A 13,737-nucleotide genomic window follows, 5' to 3' on the forward strand; every position below is an offset into this window, starting at 1 on the left:
TCCATTCCAATAGAGACAGAAAGTCAGTTCTGATTTGCATTTACGTTTGCGGGAAAAAAGATATACAGTATAGTCTCGTTATATCGATATCGGTTAAAACGAATTACTATTATTACGATACTATTTTCATTTCCCGGCAAATTTCTAGTCTTTTATGATATAATTAGCTCCGTTAGTACGATACACGGTTATTATGATAATCCGGTTACTAGGATGCCCTTTTCATCTCCCGCCAGCCAATTTGGTCTGCTTATATCGATACAAAAGCAGCTTAAATCAATCTTTGCTTAAGGATTTCAATACCAAAAAAGAACACGGCGAACGGCTGCTTCCAGTCAACTTTATTTTTCACACTTCCACCACCAGAGTGCAGCACACACAGCGGAAAACACCCGTCCGTCGCGCCTACCCCTCCGGGTGGCAACACCTTCCCTATCGATAGTTCCGGGGTGAATTATGTTCCGGGGTGAATTATGTCCCGGTAACCGGTAATCACTACAGCGTAAGTTTATTTTTATTTACTGTAGTACAAAATGTATTGTAGTACAAAAGCATGCTAGATACGCAATCCATGAACTCAAGGAGAAAATTACATGCCATATCAAAGATCCGCCCACTTTTAATGCAGTTCGGCGCAGGATCGGATATATGGATAGTCCGGTTATATCGGTATTTTTTTCCGACTCCCAAGAATATCGATATAACGAGACTTTACTGTAACGTGACCGGAACATGTGCAGTAGTGACATTACTGATTACCAGTATCTATTTACCCTATGAGTGTTGACATGTTACTAAATGCTATCTTTGAAGCAGATGAACATCACCTCCCAAACTACTTCCAAACGAAAAGGGAGGTTTCAGACACCGACTGGATGACGCAAGACAATCCCACGTGCCACGAGGGGTACGACCAGAATACAAACTAGTAAATCAGATTGCATCAGGTTTGGAGGAAAGTATTATCCCATGGATAAGTTAACAAAAATGTGGACAGGATTAACTACCTCGACTATAACATACAGAAGCTTGGGAACTACACCGAGGTCGGACTCACAGCAATTGGAGAACAACTCCATGCCAAGTCACTCATGGCCTTCCAGAATCGCAATTCAATTGTAATCTGATGCATGTTCAAATGAAATAAAACCATTACCATTACCATTACCATTACCAAATTGTAGGTGTTGCAACCTTAACAGCAGATTTTCATACTAGTTGAATAAATAGTTTCATTGTTTTTATTGTGTATTCCATGCAAATGAATTAGTGAAACCAACCAAATGTTTGTTGCATTTTATTTCAGTGAATAAGCACATTACAAAGTATTTCAAACCACCTGTAAATCATACATGAAGTGAATTCTTCTAATATGCAATTTGTGGTATAGGAGCATAAAACTAAATTATTGCAACCATTGCCCAGCGGTAGTTCTCCTATACATGAAGACTGGCGTCACACAAAGCTGCCACAGCTCTGATCAGGTGTCACATACATACATAAATACATACATACATATAGGCTGTGCATGCATGTTTAGGAATTGCATATTAATGACTGCGTGCACTCAAACTTTTATGTAAGGGAAAATAAAAGTGCAGCCGGTAATGTGAGGGTGGGAAGGTCAAACTGAAAACCGTACACAATAATTCCTTGTAAACACTTTCAATAAAATGTTAATGGCATGCTAAAAATAAAACCCACTCCTGACCTGTAACAGATCCTGGGACTAGTCCGTCATGGCCAAGCAGCGCACTTAGGAAAACACAGCACTAATCCAATTTCAGCTATAGTTAGGATTGTTAAATCGCAAAGCTCAACGGCTACAATAGGCTGGATAGAAGGATATTTGGACACCATTTAGGAGGCCATCAACAGCAGAAGTGTTTGATACCAACCGACAGACAGCTCCAGTGCCAACAATAGCAAGTTAAATGTAAACATGACAAACGACATACAGTGCATAGCACCTGACCAGACTCTGCGGTTGTAACTGTACTGGAGTAAAAAAAAAAAAAAAAAAAAAACTTTAATTTTTCATTGATAAAATCAGTTGTTAGTAATTACATTATGCAAAACATATCTTAAGAGTTTTGGCAGTGAAAATATTCTCATATTGTTGCATCCACTCTGTCGTCTCCTAAAGAGTTATATTATAGGATCCATATAAGTTCCATTAATTTGATGAACGCACTTTTCGGTCTTTTAGGGGTTGAGGAGTCCTGTAGTTGTTTTCCATACGTATCCTCTGGTCCTCTTCTTCTCCAGTGGACAGAAGCATTCGGAACTTGCCCAGCTGGAATAAAATTGAAATGTTTTATAAAGCATCTGTCTCAAAGACAAAAACAGCAATGAGTCTGCTCTCAGAAGAAAGTACAGTAAAATTGTATAAAACTTGTGATTTGTGTCAATCTACAATTCTCCTTCTTAGAGATTAACTGAGTTCCTTCAGCTTCCCTCTTGTTCAGAACACAGGTTGATCGAAACAAATCCTCTTTATGGTGGCAAAGACAAAATGCGATCAACAGCTAAAGTCAATCATGGTCACTAACGAGAGCTTTAGCCTTGGCTAAGAGAGTCAAAATTTAAAGTTCAGCTGCACCCAAAATGTGTTTTTTTGTGTGCAGTCACCCTCACATCATAAACAAAAACAGTAAAAAGATAAGCGTATACAATGTTAAGTTGATGAAAAATGGCCCCAAAACAAAAGCTTCTTGCTTTGCAGTTGATGTCTGAAGCAAAATTGCAGACACTCCAAATTATCCATAGGTATGAATGTGAGTGTGAATGGTTGTTTGTCTATATGTGCCCTGTGATTGGCTGGCCACCAGTCCAGGGTGTACCCCGCCTCTCGCCTGAAGACAGCTGGGATAGGCTCCAACAAGCCTGTAACCCTCATGAGGAAAAGCGGTATGGAAAATGGATGGATGGAATTACAGTTCATATCAGAGCCCACTCGAAACCACAATATTGATTTTGTGTCCTTTTTCTCCCCTCCAATATCCAGGATTACATCATCAACCAAAGGTTATATATACACACACCTCAATTATGTAACAATTACAACCATGGAATTTCCATTTCTCCTATACTAACAATTTCTAAATAGACAGAATAGAAAAACTTTGTAAATATCTCTGCAGGTTCGTAGAATTTCGTAGAAAATCCAAAATAAATGCAAAAATCAATGTTTCCACCCAGGCTGCATGGCGGTCGAGCGGTTAGCGCGCAGACCTCACAGCTAGGAAGCCCGAGTTCAATCCCACCCTCGGCCATCTCTGTGTGGAGTTTGCAGGTTCTCCCCGTGCATGCGTGGGTTTTCTCCGGGTACTCCAGTTTCCACCCATATTCCAAAAAGATGTCCGAGGGTGGAATTGAACCCGGGTCTCCTAGCTGTGAGGGCTGCGTGCTAACCACTTGACCACCGTGCAGCCCTATTTAAGTACATATTATGTATTTTTTGGCATCAAAAAATGCTAGGTTAATTGGCGACTCCAATTTGTCCATAGGTATGAATGTGAGTGTGAATGGTTGTTTGTCTATATGTGCCCTGTGATTGGCTGGCGACCAATCCAGGGGTATGCTCGAAGACAGCTCGCAACCCTCGTGAGGATAAGCGATAGAAAATGAATGAATTAATTTTTCCACCCTGTATTGAATTGTTAATTGTTATTAATTGTTAATATGACATTCATGACCATTTTGAGAGTACAGAAAGTGTCTCCATGAAATGATGGTGATCCATCTGCTGAATAATTTGGAGAGGATCAATAAACTGACGACTAAACACATACATTGTGAATTGCTGCACAAGAAACATCTTTCCACTTCCATATGCAGGAAAGGGAAAGATCACCAGAGAGGATGGTATATAGCAAGGTTATATAGCAAGGACGGCTCATAAGGTTACACAGTTAGTCAGCTTAAAGTATCAGCAAGGTGGGGTTACCACCTATACGTTGTGATTATTTGCAGAGCTAAACAGGGCCCAATGTCAACCCTATGACATGGCAGCTCATGACAGAGGTATTGCTCTTTAAATATAGCATCACAGTCAACAGTACTTTTGTGGAAAACCCTTCTAAACCCCTAAATCGTGGTAGACATATCTGGTGGTGCTGAACTGCAGTTTGACTAAGGAAGCAGTGGTACAGTGACAACAATGGCGAAGCATAGCAGTGCAGATTTCACAACCGATTGGTCAACTGTGGCCTTCATTTGAATGCTTTAACCTCTTGATGACTTACTGATGAATTCCAGAATGTCCGTGGAACTGTGACATTTCATTGGTGTAACTTTATTTTAGGAAAACTGTAGCATTTGAGTTGTCAGTTTATCCAAATTTGGTCATGGTTTGGTGCTTTTATTTCATTTGAACATGCATCATAATTACAATTAAGTGCATCACATAATCAGTTCACAGTTCCACATGTCCAAAAGGAGTAGGAAGAAGCAAAGCTTATTAAATCCTACCCCTCCGTACTTTTACACTCAGTAACTGTTACATTTGTTCACTTCCTGCTTTCCATAATACAGTTTAAGGTTTTTTTTAAATTTTAGAAATAAGGAGTTAGTATGTTCTCTGTAGGCGGCATTATGAATTATCCTTACTGACCTTTTTTGCACAACACAACATACTATAAACACTATCACAAATAGCCAATGGGTTATTTTAGATGCTGTTTTCATTATATTTTGCGTAAAAGACAATGTGAGCGCATCCTGTGGTTCTACTAATAAAATACAGTGGCTCCATGAACTTTTGTGATTTGGCATTCACAGCCACACAAATCTGCAGATTTTTCAGTTTATATTTATATTTTTATGCTTCATCCAGTGTCGGGATTTCACACTTTGGCTACAGAAGGATACATTACTGGTGAGTGACTATACATTCTATACTTTAAATCTATTTAATACATGTGTGAGGCATATATAGGACTTAAATCTGGATTCTGTTGTGAACAATCCATAAGAGTTTATGGAGCTGAATCTAATCTTAAGACAACAGACGCTTTTATTGCAAATGGTGATCTGAATTCATGTCACGCTAGCATGAGGGTTTGGAGGGGGGAGATGTAATACAAATAGACATAACACAGACATTTTTATGTCTGTGTCAATTACTGATATCAATTTTTCGGCATTCACCGGTGGTCCCACAAGGTAACCGCCGCAAAAAGCAGAGATATAGATTTAATATATAGATCTAATACCAGAAGGGAAAAATGGCAAGTTGAGTGTATAGCTATTAAAAGGCGCTCAGTGACCTGGAATTAAAGTATAACAGCGATGCACACATACTAAATATGTATTAATAAATATATTATATTTAAAATATTATATTTATTATACAACAAAGGTTTTATTTTTATGTCAAACACATATAGTACCTGTTTTTCAGATACTGTGATTGGCTCCTTCAGGACAATCCAGATGACGCTTTCATTAAGCGGGGGTGTGGTCAGTGATCCGAGGTAGGTCCAGTAGTGGAGGCTGCTGGGCAGGAGGCACTTTGGGTTGAAACCTTTGAAATCTGTGACCGTCCCCTATGACCAACACAATAAGCAAGGAACACATGGCCGCGTGCACGACTGCAGAGGACATGAGAACGCATTGCACGACATAATAAAAAGTGTTACTCACCTTGAACTTTACCATGTAGAGTGCATCTGTAATTGTGTGGAGCCATCTGTGTTCATCACCAGTCTTGTACAACAGGGCAATTGATTTTGAGTTAGAGTTCGCATCAAAAACGTTATCACTACTACATTACCAATGCAATATCACATGTTATCTAATGAAAATGAGCGCTGCCGCATCCTATTCTGCCTACGTGATTATGTTGCAGACATGCTATTGTGTTTCAATTGGAGAAGAAAATAACCTGAAATAAATGCAACACGGTAGAAAGTGGTTCATGTGAAGGCCACACAGCAAGGTGACCAGAGTTCGATTCCACCCTCGGCCATCTCTGTGTGCGTCGGTTTTCTCCGGGTACTCCAGTTCCCTCCCGCAGGAGGTTAATTGGCCAAGTTGAAGTATTTGTGATTTTAGAAATAAGGAGTTAGTATGTTCTCTGTAGGCGGCATTATGAATTATCCTTACTGACCTTTTTTGCACAACACAACATACTATAAACACTATCACAAATAGCCAATGGGTTATTGTAGATGCTGTTTTCACTTTACTGACTCCAAATGGTCCATAGGTATGAATGTGAGTGTGAATGGTTGTTTGTCTATATGTGCCCTGTGATTGGCTGCCGACCAATCCAGGGTGTACCCCACCTCTGGCCCAAAGACAGCTGGGATAGGCTCCAGCACGCCACCGACCCTCGTGAGGATAAGTGGGTAGAAAATGAATGAATGAATGGAATGCGACACCGCTACTAAATAAAACTAAACTATATAAATAAACTATATTATTCAGTTTGTTCAAAATTTCAAACTGGCTAAACCTGACTTCCTACAGCAGCTACTATGGTTGTCACAAGATCTCATTAGATTAAAACATGGAGCATTTCTCATTCATTAAAAAAAATTATCGTGGGTAGTAGGTCTGGGACGATCAATAAATAAATTAAATAACAGGGTTTAGTGCATTGGTTTTCGCACCTGCGTGTGTTCCATAGAACAACGGCATGAACGGAGTGAGCCTCATACAATCTCTTTGTCACGGTGGGTGGAGGCGGGGCCGGCTCGAGTTGGTGCAGAGTATAACGGTGTAGAAATTAAAACAGATAGATTGCAATATTTGTCACATACAGTAAAGTCTCGTTATATCGATATTCTCGGGAGTTGGAAAAAATACCGATATAACCAGACTATCCATATATCCGATCCTGCGCCGAACTGCATTAAAAGTGGGCGGATCTTTGATATGGCATGTAATTTTCTCCTTGAGTTCATGGATTGCGTATCTAGCATGCTTTTGTACTACAATACATTTTGTACTACAGTAAATAAAAATAAACTTACGCTGTAGCGATTACCGGTTACCGGGACATAATTCACCCCGGAACTATCGATAGGGAAGGTGTTGCCACCCGGAGGGGTAGGCGCGAGGGACGGGTGTTTTCCGCTGTGTGTGCTGCACTCTGGTGGTGGAAGTGTGAAAAATAAAGTTGACTGGAAGCAGCCGTTCGCCGTCTTCTTTTTTGGTATTGAAATCCTTAAGCAAAGATTGATTTAAGCTGCTTTTGTATCGATATAAGCAGACCAAATTGGCTGGCGGGAAATGAAAAGGGCATCGTAGTAACCGGATTATCATAATAACCGTGTATCGTACTAACGGAGCTAATTATATCATAAAAGACTAGAAATTTGCCAGGAAATGAAAATAGTATCGTAATAAGTAGTAATTCGTTTTAACCGATATCGATATAACAAGACTTTACTGTAATCACATCTTATCTTTTTCTCATGTATTGTCTCGTTTCATGAATCGAGCGTCTCGTGTCACCCCTACCAGCTTAAAAAAAAATACATCCTTTACAAGCTACTGCTACAGTTTATAAGCGCCACCGAAGAACAACGCTCAAATTAAAAAAAAGAACATAATAACTAAAAAACAAGAGTCTTACTTCCAAAAAGATACCAAGGACAGCAAGTCCATCTGGAGCATCTGCCGCCTCCTCAAATGTCTTGTACTTAACGGCATTCCAATGAACCAAATGAAGCTGGATGCGGGAATAGAGAAGAATAGAAATGTATGGTTTTGTCGATTTCAATAAAGCTTTATTCAACACACATAAGCAGCTGCAGAGTCAGCACAGGAACCGTACAGGTATCTCAAAATACCAAATACCACTGACCTCTGACGCATATCCGTTTGCTGCAACGGTATGCTCGGAGCCGTGACAGCCTTTTTCACCCCAGTGGAAGTGAAACTGTTTTAGTCTGTATGGATTTTCCAGAGGGCCTTCCTGGATCACTGCAAGAGGAGAGGAGTATTGTAAAACAGTAACACACACAACAACAACAACAACGATGATCCAGGAAGCTTGGTAGAAGTAAGTTAATGCTATTCTCACTCATCAATGGGATGAGAGCAGTGACAGAGAAGCTTCTTTACCAACACATCTATCATTGTTCCTTTCACACATGGGATTCAGGGAGAGAAACAAAATGACAAAGCGAAGTCAAATATGGATAAGTGGTGTTGAAATTTCTATTTCTGTCAACTGGCCAACCCAGCCATTAATACACCGAGCTTTCATGTCACTGAGCATTGCATGTTAGAAGGAAAGTGCAGACTGTTTTATGTGTGTCTCTGGCCTAGACTGCTGGGCCTGGACTTCTACACCTCACTAATCTGATTATTATTTGTCATGATGCCTGTGACGGGGCGGCACGGTGGTCGAGTGGTTAGCGCGCAGCTAGGAGACCAGGGTTCAATTCCACCCTGTGGAGTTTGCATGTTCTCCCCGTGCATGTGTGGGTTTTCTCCGGGTACTCCGGTTTCCTCCCGCAGGGCTGGCGACCAGTTCGGGGTGTACCCCGCCTCTTGCCCAAAGTCAAGTTGGGATAGGCTCCAGCATCCCTGCAACCCTCGTGAGGATGAGCCGTATAGAAAATGGATGGATGGAGACTTCATTTAATTAAAAAAAATAATGACAAATAATAAGGAGAGAATTTGGGGACTAAAGAAGTTGCACTCTTCAGACACAACAATGGTACAGACCAGGGGTCTCAAACACGCGGCCCGCATGCTAAATGTGGCCCACAGGACACTAGTTTGAGGCCCCCGTCTTGATATGAAAGTTTAATGTTAGTGCGGCCCGCGCAAGTTAGATATGGATGCTGTATGGTATCATGTACCCAGAAAAAATTATTACGTTTGATTAATGTTCATGTTAAAGGTTAAATAACTGTTAATAGTTATCCTCCCTATCCGTGTGGAAGTGGTAAGTTTTTGGCTATTTAAGTTTAAAGGAAATAACTTGAAGGCTACCGTTTAGGTCGCTAGCTCTCTAGTTTGCGAGTTAGCATGTGTCTCAAGACCCTGCAGTTGCGCAATATGTTGTAAATAAAAAGAGTATAAATGTGACTATAGTCGTGTTTTGTCATGTCTACAGGGCTCTAATAATTCTTTGTTCATTTTAATCTGAAAAAAATAATTTGTCTACCCACCAACTATATGTGGTTTCTTAAGTTTTTATTATTATTATTATTATATTTATTTATGACTGATTGATTGATTTTCTTTATTCTTGATTTGTTTATTTATTTTTCATCTTATTTTGTGTAGAAAAATAAAAAGTAAGATATTTGAGAACAGTGGAATGTTTTACCAAAGCAAAGTTTTTAAAATTTTTTTGTTTTTAATAAATGCGTTTTTGTTTGGGGTTTTTTTTGTAAAACCTAATGCGTCCCAGTCTCACCCAGACCCGAGCTCCAGTGGCCCCCAATTAATTTGAGTTTGAGACCCCTGGTACAGACTGTGTCGTGTGTTACCTGTACTATGTACTATGAAAAGGTGAAGTTGCAAGAAAAAAATACTGCTTTAGGGTAGAATTAAAAAAACAAACAATAATCCAAACATTTTGTATCTCATTTCGCCGTAAGCTTTTCAACTTTGAATTATAGTTAACCCTTTTTTATTAAATTATGAATATATTTTATTCCCAGAAAACAACACATCACGTAATTTAATGTAATAAAACATTTACCTGTATGCTGTTCAGAACTATTTTTGACAGCAATGTACAATATGTTGACATAGTATGCTACCCACAAACTGAGCCACACCTGAAACAAAAACAGGTACTTTGAGGGATTTATGCACCTTATTTATATTGCTGCTGAGAAACGCCTTTTTTTATTATACTCTTTTTTTCCCACTAGATCAGGGGTGGGCAAACTTTTTGACTCGCGGGCCGCATTGATATGACAAAATTTACGGGGGGGGGGGGCAGACTATATATTTTACACGTAACAGTCCACCTGGTATTATTGTATCTGTAAAATTGTCATGCAATCTGCTATTATTATTTATTATTTTATATTTATATTTAAATATTTTTTAAATAATAAAATATTATAATAATTACAATAAAATTAAAATAGTAATTATTATATTATTATTATGTAAAATATGCAAATATAACAATAATATTATATATAATTAATATAATAATTAGCATTAATATAATAATTATAATAATCACAATAGTTCTAATAATAATCTAATAATAATAATAATTATTATTATTATTATTATTATGTGCTTGTGTCCCTTTTTTCAGGAGCACTTTATAAACAACAGACCATGTCAAAAAAGGAAATTGATAAAACCATCAAAAGGTTGGCTCAGGCCATGATGCCAGGTTCTATGTTGAGTTTAAATGAAATACTTTGGAAAGATTGGGCGGGCCGTATTCAAACACTTGGCGGGCCGGATGTGGCCCCCGGGCCATAGTTTGCCCACCCCTGCACTAGACAGACACTGTACACTTAATCAGCACCTGCACTTACCTTCAAGTACCTGTATATCAATACTCTATATACTGTATCTGCAAACATTTGTGGTAGGTTACCACAGATGTATACTTATCACATATTTATTATTAAGTGCTGCAGACAATACTTGAACTATGACCAAATTAAACTAGTTCATAAAATGTTTTAATACTTCTGTCAAGGTTGAATGACAAATGATTAATGGAATTTGCTAATAACTAATGTGGTATGTAAAAAAAAGTGCAGACTGTAAATCATACAGTCTTTGAATTAGCTATTTCTGTAATCAATAAGAAATCAATTAGGACTCATTAAATATGAACTATGATGTAATTAAATCAATGCACACTTTCCCTTACCTGAACGGTCATCCGAGTCATCAAAGATGACCGCAACAGAGTGCCCATTGTTGGAGATGTTTATGGAGGAACAGTGATCATAGTTGAGGAGGATGGGTCCCAGACTGGGGTCATGGGAAGTCTGATGTGGGACGATATCGATAGGAGACTGCCTACTCCCCTTGGCAACCGGGAAGTTTTTGTACCATACTGAAGGACCTTTGCATAAACAAAGACCACAAGCAATGGAATTTAAAACTTCAATTGACCACAACATACAGTATATCAGGGATGTCCAAAACCTTTCCAATAACAGTACATAGAGAAAAACCAGAGGATGCAGGGCCGACTTTGACACATTTTGTACAAAAAAAATGCCAAAACCAATTAAATGATGGTCAATATACATTCCTGATCAGAATATGAAGAGCAGTTGAAAAACTACATCTTGCACTGCCATGAAAAATGATTTATATTTTTGTTAACCACCTCAAAAACTGGTTGATATGCTTAATGACAGTGTTTCCAGGAGACTAGTGGGAATGATGTGGGAATGAGGAGTGGGCATCCACTGTTTGGGACTGATTTTTGTAAATCCATCCCCAAATGTGGATTTAGATTAAGGTAAATGCAGAGTTCATTCATGCTGGAGCCTATCCCATCTGTCTTTGGGCGAGAGGCGGGGTACACCCTGGACTGGCCAATCATAGGGCACATATAGACAAACAACCATTCACACTCACATTCATACCTATGGACAATTTGGAGTCACCAATTAACCTAGCAGGTTTTTAGAATGTGGGAGGAAACCGGAGTATCCGGAGAAAACCCACGCATGCACGGGGAGAACATGCAAACTCCACACAGAGATGGCCGAGGGTGGAATTGAACCCTGGTCTCATAGCTGTGAGGTCTGCGCGCTAACCACTAGTCCGCCATGCCGCCAAATGCAGAGTTGTCTTCCTGAAAAAGCCAGTTTACCGCACAGATGAGGGTCTTCCGTCATGAGGGATGCCCTCTGTAACATCTCCACATAGCCAGCTGCCATCTGACACCCCTGCACAATTTGAAACTCCAAAAGACACCCCATCTCTTGGATCTCCTTGACATGTCAATAACGTTGGAAGTCATCAGGAGCATCAAGTTTACATTTTTTTCTCATCAAATATTATACAACAAGTATCATCCGTGTCTTGACGGACAGCCAATCGGATCTTCCAGCTCAGGGCCAGTGACTTGACGGTTTTGTTCCATAACCCTCAGGATATTTTAAGAAGTTTAAAATGACTGTCTGACATGTCCTGTGCCCTGTGATTGGCTGGCGACCAGTCCAGGGTGTATCCTGCCTCTCGCCTAAAGTCAGCTGGGATAGGCTCCAGCATACCTCCTAGACCCTAGTGAGGATAAGCGGCATAGAAAATGAACAGAGGGAGTGTTGTTGGCGGGTTTTGGCTTTATCGGCGGAACAGTTGCATCCCATTACATGCATTTTTAGCTGTCTCTTTTTAACTGTTTTTATACCTTTAGAATGCACAGAAAAGAGAAAGACGTGTGTTCAAGTCTCACATAAAGACTGTGGATGACGGGCAAAATTACCCCCAAAAGTGCATTTTTTTTTTGCAATAAATTGCTTCTTCAATTTTTTTTTCATTCATTCGTTCATTTTTCTACCGCTTTTTCCTCACAAGGGTCGCGGGGGATGCTGGAGCCTATCCCAGCTGTCTTCGGGCGAGAGGCGGGGTTTTTCCCGGGTACTCCGGTTTCCACCCATATTCCAAAAAGATGGCCGAGGGTGGAATTGAACCCTGGTCTCCTAGCTGTGAGGTCTGCACGCTAACCACTGGTCCGCCGTGCCGCCCAATTTTTTTTTCTCACCCCCATTTCTTCTTTTGCATTTTTAAGCTCGAGAACTCTATTGAGCTTTAGAACCTCCTTCAAACCAACAGTGGAAAATGTAAATTCTTAATTTAATAATTTTTCAACTGGTCTTTAAAAGTTTGATCAGGAGTGCTAAATGCCAAAGGCCAATTAATAAATGAGCTACAGGCAAAAAAAATGTCCCAAGGGCCATACTTTGGACAACCCTGCAGTACAATATGTATAAAAAATATATGTAAAAAAACAAAAAAACATCAAAATAAAATGAAAAAGTAAGATATGAAATAAGCACATTGTCTTGTTCAACTATGCAGGACAAATGACATGAAAAATAATGTTTAAGAAGTAAATGATCAATTTAAGAGTGCAGATAATCTGGCACTTCATCCTCACCAGCATAAACGCGTGCAATTATACACGTCACAAATGTCCTGCAATGAATGAATGAACAGCAAAGAGGAGATGCTACTGTCACGTCTTACCGTCTTCTTTTCCGTATCCCCAGTTATTGCCCGTCATCTTGTGGCTTCACACAGCAAGATTGCAATTACAACGTTTGGATCAAGTGTGCTTTGAGGAGGGCTGGCATGATGAAGCAAGGCTGTATTCTCTTTGGACACACCCCCTTCACACACACACACACACACACATACATACACGAGCACGCGTGCGCGCACCCACTGCTGTTTGCAACTGAAAATATACGGTATTATTTGAGGAAAGATACACCCTTTTCATGTCTATATCAGAAGATAATTCAATCTACATTATGAATTCAAATGGCATGGATGACACAATAACATAAATAATGCATTAAAATTGACTAGACTACTGCAACATAACAAGGAACTTTTTTAGGATAATTAACTTCATACGCCATTCTACTAACTAACAAAAATCCGTTTTATTGTTCTATAATAAATTGCTGACCCAAAAACAAAAATTGAAAAAAAATAAATACATTGAAATAAATAAATTTATTGCTCATTTATAGCAATACGGCTTGCTTCATTTGATTGCATTTTTTAACCACAGCTATAATAATAATAAATATATAT

At 39.3% G+C, this 13,737-nt stretch overlaps 1 protein-coding gene across 1 annotated transcript; it reads right to left on the reverse strand.

Moving 5' to 3' along the window:
- Nucleotides 1–1,295: 1,295 nt before the first annotated feature.
- On the reverse strand, nucleotides 1,296–13,304 carry ca7 (carbonic anhydrase VII). The gene is made up of 7 exons (XM_058089337.2): nucleotides 13,162–13,304; nucleotides 10,823–11,020; nucleotides 7,817–7,935; nucleotides 7,586–7,681; nucleotides 5,647–5,709; nucleotides 5,394–5,549; nucleotides 1,296–2,296 (listed from the first exon to the last, which is right to left on the reverse strand). Exons 1-7 carry the CDS (start codon nucleotides 13,196–13,198, stop codon nucleotides 2,177–2,179), a joined length of 789 nt encoding a protein of 262 aa, XP_057945320.2. The 5' UTR covers nucleotides 13,199–13,304; the 3' UTR covers nucleotides 1,296–2,176.
- Nucleotides 13,305–13,737: the final 433 nt, after the last annotated feature.

Source organism: Doryrhamphus excisus, linkage group LG13 (assembly GCF_037039965.1).
Source record: "Doryrhamphus excisus strain RoL-2023G ecotype Guam linkage group LG13, RoL_Dexc_Guam_v1.1, whole genome shotgun sequence".
In the NCBI taxonomy this organism is placed as follows: Eukaryota; Metazoa; Chordata; class Actinopteri; order Syngnathiformes; family Syngnathidae; genus Doryrhamphus; species Doryrhamphus excisus.